We start from the raw sequence: 12,661 nt of genomic DNA, 5'->3' as shown, positions 1-12,661 counted from the left end.
AACAAACTATGGAAAATTCTTAAAGAGGTGGGAATATCAGACTGCCTGACCTGCCTCCTGAGAAACCTGTATACAGGTCAGGAAGCAACAGTTAGAACCAGACATGGAACAACAGACTGGTTCCAAATAGGGAAAGGAGTACGTCAAGGCTGTATATTGTCACCTTGCTTATTTATAACTTATATGCAGAGTACATTATGTGAAATGCCAGGCTGGAAGAAGCACAAGCTGGCATCAAGACTGCCAGGAGAAATATCAATAACCACAGATGTACAGATGACACCAGCCTTAAGACAGAAAGCAAAGAGGAAGTAAAAAGCCTCTTGATGAAAGGGAAAGAGAAGTGTGAAAAAAAATGGCTTAAAACTCAACATTCAGAAAACTAAGATCATGGCATATCCAGTCCCATAACTTCACAACAAATAGATGGGGAAACAATGGAAACAGTGACAGACTTTATTTTCTTGGGCTCCAAAATCACTGCAGTAGTAACTGCAGCCATGAAATGAAAAGACTCTTGCTCCTTGGAAGAAAAGCTACAACAAACCTAGACGGCATATTAAAAAGCAGAGACAGCACTTTGCCAACAAAGGCAAACACAGTCAAAGCTATGGTTTTTCCAGTTGTCGTGTATGGGTGTGGGAGTTGGACTATAAAGAAAGCTGAGCGCTGAAGAATCGAGGCTTTTGAACTGTGGTGTTGGAGAAGACTCTTGAGAGTCCCTTGGACTGAAAGCAGATCAAACCAGTCCATCCTAAAGGAAATCAGTCCTGAATAGTCATTGGAAGGACAGATGCTGAAGCTGAAGCTCCAGTACTCTGGCCTGATGCAAAGAACTGACTCATTGGAAAAGATCCTGATGCTGGCAAAGATTGAAGGCAGGAGGAGAAGGGGATGACAGAAGACGAGATGGTTGGAAGGCATCACTTGATGCCATCAAGTGATGACTTGATGGAGCATGAGTTTGAGCAAGCTCTGGGAGCTGGTGATGGACAGGGAAGCCTGGCGTGCTGCAGTCCATGGGGTTGCAAAGAGCCGGACACGACTGAGCAACTGAACTGAATTCCATGTTATTATGTCCTTTAATTTTGTAGATGATTTTCATATTTTGTTTGGAGATGTTATGCAGAATGTATATAGATAACATTTGTATTAATGTGACTTTTTAAGGATTATAAAATCTATATGTACTCAAGACTAAAGACAAGACAAAACATTTAAATTGTATGGGAACGTACAGGTAGAAAAAGCCCATCATTCCATCTCAATGCTTCTCTTCAGAGATGGCTCTTTAATAGTTTGTTGTGTCTTTCTAGAAATTTCAAAGTTCTAGATATTTCTGTGAATCAATGTGTCATTTCCCTTCCTGACCTAATCATTTTGGGTGTTTCCATATCTTTTTCATTATGAAAACAGTATTTTACTCCTCATTTTAGGAGGGTATCCTTTTTAAAAAAAGTATTTAACTCTTTAGTTTTCCTGCACTTACTATGGTGTATATGTGGAGCAAAGTATTAGGCTCCATCCTAACTATTTCTACCAAAATACTTATCCTAGCTCAGAAACATTTGCTGAAAAACCCTTCCTTTTCCAGTGAATCTGTGTTGAGGGACAGCATCATTGCCATGAGTCTATGAGTTTCCACATTACAATGAGGAGCTCTTGATCTTGGGGGCAGAGATGTGCCATCTGCCCAGCCCTGCATATTCACCATCTGTGTCTGTGATGGGCATGGAATCAGAGGTGTAGAGACCTCAGCAAACAAGCCACTGGCCTATGGTTAGAGACCAACGTGCCAAGTTCACTTCTGCCAGACACTTTTGGCTGACCTTGGGCAAGTCCTTGGACTTCGTGGTCTCGGCCTCAGGGCAGAATGCAGGCTGCAGGCATGAGGACTAGGTAGCCAGGGTCACACAGCCCCAGGCTCACCCCCAGCATGGGTCCCCTCTCCACACTGGGTGCAGCAGTGGCAGGAGGCTGGGGGTGGGGAGGAAGGTCCATTAAGAAAAAGGCAGCAGGGCACTGGCCACTCCAGGTCAGACTGGACAGGACCCTACAGTCAAGCAAAAGGAAGCAGGAAAGAAATTCCTGACCAGCAGGCAGAATAAGGCCCTCAGTTTTGGAAGACCTGGGTTCAACTAGCTGTGTGACCTTAGTGTGACCTTGGGCCAATCCCTTATCTGCCCTGGGATAAAGCTCTGCTGGAGAGGGTGGGATGGAGGCCTGAATACAATTCTTGGCATGGACTCCCTCCGAAGCCTGGAACTTGCTCTCATCATGTTTGTTATTCTCTGAGCTCCTCTGATGGACCACTCTTAGACCTGGGCTGGGAGAGGCTGTCAGATCACCCAGGGTCCTCCCCTGCCCCACCTGGATGGCTGGCACCTGACTCTCCTCCTCTGACAAGCCTGTTTCCCTCACCCAGCCTTGCAAGGGTGGGGAGAGATGACAAGGAACTAGACAGGCAGTGTGGAGGGCTCCCGGGTTCTGTGGAGAGTGGGCGGTCAGGGCTGGGGACATGCTCACCTGTAGCAGTTGTTGTTATAATTGTTATAACTTCCCAGAGCGGTCAGACAACCCAGACAGATGGCATAGGAGAAGAAGATTTGCGTCCCAGCATCTACCCAGACCTGTAGGAGGGCACAAAGAAGTTGGCAGAGAGAGAAGTCAGATGCATGGCCAGGGGGTAGGGAGGCGGGGTGGCCCCTTTCTCTGAAATCCCCTGCCCACGCCCAACCCCCACAAAAGACTCTAAAAAGGGACAATCAAATGTCCTCATCTCAGGAATGTGGTTTTTAGAAGTTCTATTCTCAGGATGATTAAATATAAATGTCCTTAATTAAATCCAGAAATTTCTGGAGGTTTTGGACAGTAGTTCACCAAGCAGCAAGAATTTGGGTGTCAGGACCCTGCTCCAGCTGTGTGGGCTTGGAACAGTTTCTTAACCTCTCTGAGGCTTAGTCTCGCCACCAGCAAAGTGGGGAATAAATTTCCCTCTCAGGACTACTGAAGCCAAGAGTCATTTTTCTTCTGATGGCCGAGACCATCATGAGAAAAGCTCTCTTGGGTGTCTTTGAACTCACAGAGTTTTACAGTGTCTAGCGGGGGTGGGGGACACTCACCAGGGGGCCCAGTTACAAAGAAGCCCCTAGTTTTCCTACAGGTCTGGAGGCTTCTCCTACTCTGCCCCATGCACTCAGCCAGAGGACAGTAAAAGGACAAGAAAGGGGGTAGGCACCACCTCTTGATCACTTTTCCAGAGAGCTGTTACTTGGGGGCTTCCTGTGTGGTACATGTGGAAACTCCTTCCTCAGTCTCCAAGTGTCCCTCAGAGAGAACTGCCAGGGGATGACGTGACACATGCAAGAGGAATTACGGTAATTTGTCTAACACTCCTTCAGGCTCTCTTTGAGCTCCACTTTAGAAGTCATCAGGAAACGCCACAGCTCAAACCCAAATGCAGCTGATGAGACTGGTGCTTGAGAATGCAGTGTCATTAGAGAATAAGGTTTTATACCAATTCAAATACTAGCAAACATCTGCTAAGCATGTCCGACGTGCCAGGCGCTGCTGTGAACCCTGTATGCGTTACTACACTTGAATATTCACACCAACGCCATGCAGGAGGCGCTATTATTAGCCCCCTCCTACAACTGAGGAAACTGAGGAACAGAGAAGTTGAGTTACTTGCTCAAGACCACACAGCTGAGAGTGGCAGAAACGAATCCAAGGAAACCTGCCTCTAGAGAAGCACGCCTAACCAGTCCCGGAATTCCCCAAGTCTTCTGCTGTAACCACCCACCCAACACAGGACTCTCTTCTGGAACTTCTGACAGAACAGTCTCTGCTTGATTACTGCCAGTGACAGGGAGCTCACTACCTTTTGACACAGCCCCTTTCCTCTTCAGAGAATTCTGACCATTAGCACATTTCTTAAAATGAGAGGAAATCTACCTTCTGAGTTCCCAACTCTGGGGCCACTGAGGCCATATCTCCCTCTCCCATGTGGCATCACTTTACAGATTTGAAGAACCCTCTAGAACACTTCCTTTTCCAGGCAAATTATCACTATTTCCTCTTTTCTGGGGATTTGACTACACAGCCCACATTACTTTACCCTGGATTTGCTTGCTTGGTAAATCATTCAACAAATATTTATTATGAGCAAAGTTCACAATGCTGTCTCTTGACCTAAAAAGTACATACATTTTTTCCCTCTCTAACACAGAGCTTTTGGGTTTAGTGCTTTTGGAGCTAAATGAGGAGCTTAGGGAAAGCCATTTCATAAAGTGTGTGTGTGAGCTGGGCGGTGTAGGGGAGGATGCCAGCAGATCATAGTTGACTGAGACACGATGAGGGGGAAATGGGAAGAAGAATTTTTAAAATCGTTTTTCAAGAAAGGGGAGTTGGGAGATGGGATAGCCATGAGAGTAAATACATTCAGGGAGGATTTTTTCCAAATGGTAGAAACTTTAGGATACTTAAATGTTGAAAGAAACAACCCAGGGTAGGGGAAAAGTGTTTAAAAAAAAGATTTGAGAGAGAAATGGGTATATTTTAAAGTCCTCTTCTGCCTCAGTGTCCCCACTTGCCACCTCAGTGGATTCCCTTTTCTCCTCGGGAAGGCCAGTAAATGTTATAGAGAAGAAAAAGACAGGTTTGCTGCTGAACCAGGAAACAAAGTCAGATCCCAGGAGCATGGTGTGAGGATGCTCAGTACTCGATCAAGCCCTGGTGGTCCAGGAGTTAAGACCCCGTGCTTCCCTATTTACAATATCTAGGACATGGAAGAAGCCTAGATGTTGATCAACAGATGAATGGATAAAGAAGCCGTGGTACATACATACAGTGTGGTACATACAATGGAGTATTACTCTGCCACGAAAAGGAACACACTTGAGTTAGTGCTAATAAGGTGGATGAATCTAGAGCCTCATTATAAAATCAGAAAGAGAAAAACAAATATTGTATATTAACACATGTACATGGAATCTGGAAAGACGGTACTTATGAACCTATTTGCAGGAGATGGCAACGGAGACACAGATATAGAGAACAAACTTGTGGACCCAGTGGGGGAAGGAGAGGGTGGGACCAACTGAGAGAGCAGTGCTGAAACATACACATTACCATACGTAAAACAGCCAGCCAGTGGGAATTTGCTGTAAGATGCAGGGAGCTCAAGCCTGGTGCTCTGTGACAACCTAAAGGGGTGGGGTGGGGTGGGAGGAGGGAGGGAGGCTCAAGAGGAAGGGGACGCATGTATGCCTATGGCTGATTCATACTGATGTATGGCCGAAACCAACACAATATTGTAAAGCCACTGAGATGGTCTGACACAAGGGGCAAAGTGAGCCTAACAGAACAGGCCAACAGGACATTCATGAACCTTCGACCAGTTTGGGGATGCCTTAGGAAGTGGGAATCCTGAGTGATCATTTGTTGAAAACCTACTGTGTATGCAAGGCTCTCAGGGGACAATCTCATAACTTGCATAACCATCTCACTAGGGAGTATTGTTGTCTCCATTTCTAGAGAAGAGGAAATGGACCCATAGATGGTCAAACAGCTAAGGAGGGACAGGGTCAGGTTTGAACCCAAGGTGTCCTGGCTCCACGTTTTAAAGAGAGAAGCTGGGGCGTTCTGGTGTGCTGGGCAGGCCTGGACTTTCGGCAGGGGTTCACACAGCTCTGTGACTGTGAGGTCAACAGGACAAAGGCAACATCTCCTCCATGAAAGGAAGACCAGGCCACTGAGCCCCACTGACTGACCAGCATCTCCCAGGATGCAACAAAGGGAACAGCTCAGCTCAAAGGGCTTCCGAGTTCTTGACACAATCTGAAGGGGAAATAGTCTCCACTGAACAAACAAACCCTAAGGAAGCTGGGTCAGCTGCTGAGAAGGGATCAGTCCCCATGATCTGTGGCAGTGAATGGGGGGCGTTCTGGCCTTGTAGCTGGGGGCGGTCTTCATTCAGAGGTCTGGAGAACAAATTTGCATGGGAATCTAGGGGGCAGGGACCCTTTGGAAGAGAGGTGGTCCCGCCCCCTAGCTCTGGGGCAACCAGTTCAGAGCAACTGATTCCAGGGAGCCCTGGCACATAGCAGGTGCCGAGAACAACAGACTGGGGTGTAACCTTCCCTCCCCACTGGGCCAGCGGGGCCCAGCTGGGAGAAGCAAGGAAGGGTGGACGGGTGAGGACACAGTCTCCTCTACGAAGATCAGGAGGTACGCTGTCAAGCTGGGTGTTTACTTCCTGCTGCCTTGTCCCCATGGACTGCACTCTACGGTGTTCAAGGCATCGTCCGTGTCCTGTGACCTGGCCCCTTGCCCCAGGGAGGGCGTCATCACAGCCAGGTTAGAGACCGCTGTGTGTGGGGGGAACATGCCTGCCCACCTTGACCTTTACATGTATCAACAGAGTGTCTAATCTCCTAGAAGTTTAGGGGGAGCGCTTCACGTCTTTCTCTCACCTCTTGGAGAGAAGCGACCTCCCGACTGGGGAGACGGACAGAGGGTCACGGTGCGTGTGTGGTGAGTCCCTCCCTTTTTCTCTCAAGCACAGATGATTCAGTGAGATGCGTCGTGCTTAGTTGAGTCATGTTCGATTCTTTGGGACCCCATGGACTGTAGCCCACCAGGCTCCTCTGTCCATGGGATTCTCCAGGCAAGAACACTGGAGTGGGTTGCCATTTCCTCCTCCAGGGGATCTTCCCAAATCAGGGATCGATCCATGTCTCCTGCATTATAGGAGGATTCTTTACCCGCTGAGCCCTCAGGGAAGCCCCTCAGTAAGATGTGTGTGGAACAAATACTCAGCACAGAGCCTGGCTCTCGGAGAGCGCAGACAGAAACCCAGCCGTGAGCTCCGAGAGCAGGTTGCTTAGTCAATGTTCATCCCTTCTCAGGATCCACCAGTCCTCACGAATCTGGAGAGAAGAGCCTCTTTTCCCTTTTCTCCCCACAGTACCTAAGACGGGGCGTCCACTATGTGCCAGGTGAAGTCCCAGGAGCTCCAGCCCTCCCTTCTCTTAAGAGCAGGAGAGAAAGACAACAAAGGCGGGCAGATACTCCGGAATACATCATCCAGTGGAGAGGGGAGCATGAAGGATGGTGTGAGGTGGGGCATGGAGCACAGGGCAGCAGGGGCCAGGGCTCTGCTCCGTGAGGGGCACGGCACCTGCTGCTCAGGCAGCTGGAAGGGGATGGGAGCTGCAGATGTGACTTGCTGCCGTGTCTAAGGCAGTGCAGGCTGCAGACAGAAGCTCTCCCAGTAACCCGCTTTCATGTCTATGAACAGCCACCCGGCCGAGCATAAGGGCAGCACTTCTGTCTGGGATCAAAGCTGGTGCCAGCAGGTGGGCCTGGTCCGTCCTTCCCTGTGCCCTGGAGGAGGTGGCGCTTGTCACACTGATGCTCCAAGGTCTCTGACAAACCCAGCGGTGACCCAACCTGCCAGGGAAGTACCAGCGAGAGGAGCCAGGAATCAGGCATCAGCTTCACCTCCAGAAGCGCTGATGATATGCTGGGGAGGGGGTGGGGAGTTCCACACACTTCATAGGCATGAGACTCACTGCTGCGGTCTGGTGCAATGATTATCCCCCTTTTATGCATGAGAAAAAACTAACTCCCAGGAAGGGGGCATTCCTTGTCTATTTAGCCTTGGAGAGATGTACACACCAAAGAGACAAACAAACCTCTGTAGCCCAGCCTGCTGTGGGAGACGGCACTGAAGCTTCGTGCAAAGACCACGTTACACGAGATGGCTCTTCCCAGGTGCCTGGCTCCCCATCTCCCTGGGGCTTCGTGGATAGGGCCTGGGCTCCGGGGTCAGGTAGACCCAGGCTGCCTCTTATCTGCATGTTGCTTCACTTTTCTGAGCCCCAACTTCCTTGTCCACAAAAGAGAGACACAATGCATGCAAAGTACACAGCGGGGCACCAAGTCAGTCAGCCAGTTCAGTCGCCCAGTCGTGTCCGACTCTTTGCGACCCCATGGACTCCAGCACGCCAGGCCTCCCTGTCCATCACCAACTCCCGGAGCTCACTCAAACTCACATCCATCATGTCGGTGATGCCATCCAACCATCTTGTCCTCTGTCGCCCTCTTCTCCTCCAGCCTTCAATCTTTCCCAGCATCAGGGTCTTTTCCAATGAGTTGGTTCTTCGCATCAGGTGGCCAAAGTATTGGAGCTTCAGCCTCAGCATCAGTCCTTCCAATGAATATTCAGGACTGATTTCCTTTAGGATGGACTGGTTGGATCTCCTTGCAGTCCAAGGGACTCTCAAGAGTCTTCTCCAACACCACAGTTCAAAAGCACCATACAACTCCCTTACTCTGCCTCTTCTTGGCGGTTAACACTTCTCCAATACCGTGCTATGAAAACAGGCTCCCAGGGCTTTCCCTCCACCCCAGCCCGCCCAGCACCCGGCCAAGAAGGTGCTCAAACCACCAGACCCGATGGCACACGTGGCGTTTGGCCGTCCACGCCTCCAGGACAGAGCTCGGTGGCCCTCTTGGGCCCATGATAACCCACAGCCTTTTCTTTCTTTAACATTTCCTTTTCAGACGGACAGCCACACACAGACACATGAATACACACACACAACACAACTTCTGTAAATAAAGCCTTCTACTGAGGTGAAAACATACAGCCTGGCAGAAAAGGGCTGAAATTAAGCTCTTTCTCTGGGCTGTTTATATGGGTAAATATTCTCAAACGATTAAAAGTAGGTTAGGAGAATAATACAACAGCTGTGTTTCCAGTGTGTACCTGACAACGGCCTTTGTAGGAGTGAATAATTACATGAAAATCACTTCCTTCCCACCTCTTTTGCAGCCCCCTCCGGGTTGCTAGGCGCCCTGTCTCCTCTGCTCGGCTAATGCCACATACAGATGCGGTGAATACAGTACGGCCATTCGGAGGGAAGGGAGTCCAGGACTGGGGAAGACTGGAGTGGCCCCTCCCCCGTGGATTCAATGCGGGAAGAGGGCTCCAGAGGGCTCTGGGGAAGACGACTCTGGATGTATTTAAATGCTAATGTGCTGGGCAGCCGGGCAGGTCCAGCGGGAACAGTGGTGGGAAGGGGCAGAGGCTCTTGGCCTGGGAGCCCCACTGGAAACACGCTCTGTGGCCTCTGGCTCCAGTGCCAGCCTGTCCTCGGGCAGCCAGCCCTGCTGGCCGACTCGAGCCCGGCCAGAGGCCCTGCCAGTGCAGTGTCACTGGGTTGAAGGTGGCGCCGTGGGTGGTGAGGGGAGCCCTGGTGTGTCGCCTGACCCTGGCGGCCCCTTTGTGCAGAGCAGGCAGCGGGGTCACTAGGCCGGGCCTTTAACCAGAGGCTGGACAGCCGCATCCTGGTCACAGAGTGTGGAGGGAGTGGACAAGCAGTTGCTGGCACGGGGCCGATGGCAGTGACTTCTGTGCTTTATATGGTAAAACCCCGGGGCTGTGCACGTCTACCCCTTAACCCACTGCATAAGGCAACTGAGCCCCAATTTCGTTGTTTAGTCGCTAAGTTGTGTCTAACTCTCTGCGACCCCATGGACTATAGCTCGCCAGGCTCTTCTGTCCATGGGATTCTCCAGGCAAGAATACTGGAGTGGGTTGCCATTTCCTTCTTCAGGGGATCTTTTGAACCGAGTATCCTGCGTCTCCTGCATTGGCAGGCGGATTCGTTACCACTGAGCCACCTGGGAAGCTCTGAGCCCCACTTTACTATAGGACTAAACAGAGGAGGTTTAGAGCAGCGGGCAGGTTGGGCAAGACCTGAAGACATCATGCTCTCAGCTCTGAACTGTTCCCAGGACTGTCCACCCGGCCTTGGGGGCTACATTTTAGGGCAAAGTCTTCTCTCCCCACAAAGTGCTCCTCTAAGAGAGTGCTACTCTGGACAGGACACTCATCACGTAGGATGGTCCTGTTCATTGTAGGAGGTTCAGCATCACTGGGTCCCACTCTCTAAACATCAGAGCTGTCCCATCAGAGAGGAACCAGAATTATACCTCCGTGTATTTCTAAATGACCCCATGGTAGTGGTCCTACCTCCCCGCTGGGAGAATCATGGAGGTGGGGGAGCCTGAGCTGGCATCCGTGCGGGAGCTGCAGAACCCAACTGCCTTCACTGGGTACACAAGGCCAGGGTCTTCTGGGCCAAACTGCGCTCCGAACTGGCACATTCTCCTGTGTCATCCGAGCAAGTGCTGAGATGCACATGAAGCCTTGTCATCTCCTGCCTTAACCACTGCTCTACTAAGAACCATGGAGCTGGTTCAGAGGCAGAGAGGCAGGAAAAGAAAGAGCTCAGGAGGAGGCTCCAGGCCCTGGGAGAGCCAACCAGCGGCGCATATACTCTAGTCTAGAGAAGGGACTTCTTTGGGAGGAAAACAAAAGAGCAAGCAGCCTCGATTGGTGGAGGCATCTGCCCAGAGACAGAGCAGTCAATACACTTAATGACATCATCATATTTGTTGTGTTTTTTGTTTTTTTTTTTGGTTTGTCTCCCCCACACCAGAACAGAAGCACCAGCAGAGCAGGAAGTTTTGTTTTTTCACTGGTGTATTCCCAGGCCTCTTGTTTTTGCACAGGGTTAAGCACTCAACAAATAGGTACCGAATGCCACCGCTGTTTAGAGTCTCCAGTACACAGGAATGGAGAATTCAAGGCTTATGCAGAGTCTTAGCTGCCAGGCCAAGTGGAGAACATGCTGGACTAGGAGGGTCAGGAATAGGAGGGTCTGACTCCAGGTTATCCTGAAAGTTCCTATGTGTTTTCCCTAAGGCTCTTTCTTTCCTCCTGGCCTCAGTTTTCCAATCTTCAAAATAAGGAAACTGGAATGTAAGGAGACGATAAAGATATATGGCATGCAAATCCCACCCCTATTCCTGTTCAAGGCAGACATTGCTAATCAATCACAGGTTTAGGGTTGGGGGTGAGCTCCCTGTTGCTAGAGGTAATCAATCCAGCAGAGTCAGGGAGGGAATTCTTGGACTGCATTGGAAGTTAGGGTAGAAGGTCTCTGAGGTTTTCTGCTTGTGAGAAACTTGATGGTCACTGGGTCAGTTCCCATCAACAACATTTTCTGAGCATCATGTATCTGCCAGGCATGGCTAATACAGAGATAATTAAGAACGCTGATCCCCTGCTCACTGGCTTGCAATCTAGCATGTGTACATGGGAAAAGGAAGTCAGGCAAACACCGTCCCTGGTCACACAGATTCAGGCAGATCTGGCTGAATGCCAGCTCTGCTGGTGACTTCAAGGAGGTCACCCCTTGAGCCTCAGTTTATTTGTGGGTAAAATGGGGACGAGAACAGCTCCAAGCTGCTCTGACATAAGTGGGTATGTGGAGAGTGTGTGCTGGCCTCTGGCTCCCAGTAAACACCCATCCAGAGGAAAGGGCTGAGTGGCCACAGATGGCTCATGACTTCAGGCTTGAGAAGTATCTTCGAAGGGTCTGGGGGCTAAGCAGGTATGTGTCCCGGGAGGGAAAGCAGAGGAAAGTCGCTCTTCCTGGCCCAGTCAGGGGGTGGTGCAGAGGCCCGGCTCCTACCCACCCCCTGGTGTGAGAGCCCCCCATCCCAGGGCAAGACACCCAGCCCTCTGGCAAAGCCTCAGAACTGCCCCAACAGCCCCCTTCTCAGCCACACCTTCCTCTCCCAGACCCACAGACACACCCCAGGGACTGCAGACCTCAGGGCGCCCCTCTATTTCCCTGGGGCCATGGCGTCCAGGCAGCACTGGAGTGAGAACAAAAAAGAAACCCACCGAGGACACGTGTGAACCTTCGTGCCTCCCTGTGTGAACACTGCCTGGGGATACAGACACCCTTGCTCCCGAAGAAGCAAGGTGGTCGGTTCTCTTCATCATCTCCACTGCAGAGAGCCAGGCCCCTGAGCCCGGGCAGACTCCTTCTGTGCTAGGGGCTTACTAAGCTGACTGCTCATCTCACTGGGTCCTCACCACACTCTGAGCCAGGTGCTGTTTTTATCTCCACCTAAAGCCCAGGAAGGGCTTCCCTGGCGGCTCAGCGGTAAAGAATCTGCCTGCCAAGCAGGAGACGGGTTCTATCCCTGGGTCCAAAAGATTCCCTGGAGAAGAAAATGGCAACCCACTCCAGTATGCTTGCCTGGAGAATCCCATGCACAGAGAAGCCTGGTGGGCTTGGGCTATGGTCCACGGGGTCGCAAAGCGTCTGACACAATTTGGTGACTAAACGACAGTAACAAAGACCCAGAGAGGCTACAGCAGTGGGCCTGGATCAGCCAGCAGGTAGGGGGGATGATCACAACCCAGACCTGTTGACCCCAAAGCCCCTCCCTTCAATCTCCCTGAAGACTCTCACCATGTCAGCCAAGAGGGAGCAGGCAGGGCGACCAGCCTGCTACCCGGTCTCTGCTCCTCCCACGTCCACATCCCAGCGGATGTGGCCCTTGACATCCGGGGGCCTGCCTTGTCCACTCACGCACTCTCCTTTTAGCCCCTACCCCACCCTGTGTCCCAGTCAACCTTTGTGGTCACATGGCCATCTGCTCCGCACCGCCTCTCCCCTGCTCATATGAATGGAGAGGTGACAGCTTTAAACAACACCAGATCCTTGGGAAGCTGACTAACAGGGCAAACCCAGGGCACCCAGGAAGAATGCAGAAGCAGGTCTGAAGACTG

At 50.9% G+C, this 12,661-nt stretch overlaps 1 protein-coding gene across 2 annotated transcripts in view; it reads right to left on the bottom strand.

Annotated features, from left to right (window-relative positions):
- The window catches only part of SLC6A11 (solute carrier family 6 member 11), a 123,253-nt gene that overhangs the window by 26,894 nt on the left and 83,698 nt on the right, over positions 1-12,661 (bottom strand). For both annotated transcript variants that reach the window (XM_086368504.1, XM_086368505.1), the window contains exon 7: positions 2,527-2,630. In XM_086368504.1, coding sequence (XP_086224630.1) covers positions 2,527-2,630 — 104 coding nt within the window. The remainder of the gene's footprint in view (positions 1-2,526; positions 2,631-12,661) is intronic.

Source organism: Bos grunniens, chromosome 22, assembly GCF_055505025.1.
Source record: "Bos grunniens cultivar Pamir isolate PY7600 chromosome 22, Bosgru_T2T1.0, whole genome shotgun sequence".
In the NCBI taxonomy this organism is placed as follows: domain Eukaryota; kingdom Metazoa; phylum Chordata; class Mammalia; order Artiodactyla; family Bovidae; genus Bos; species Bos grunniens.
The sequence above is the reverse complement of the archived record's forward strand: the minus strand, read 5'-3'. Positions and strand labels throughout refer to the sequence as shown.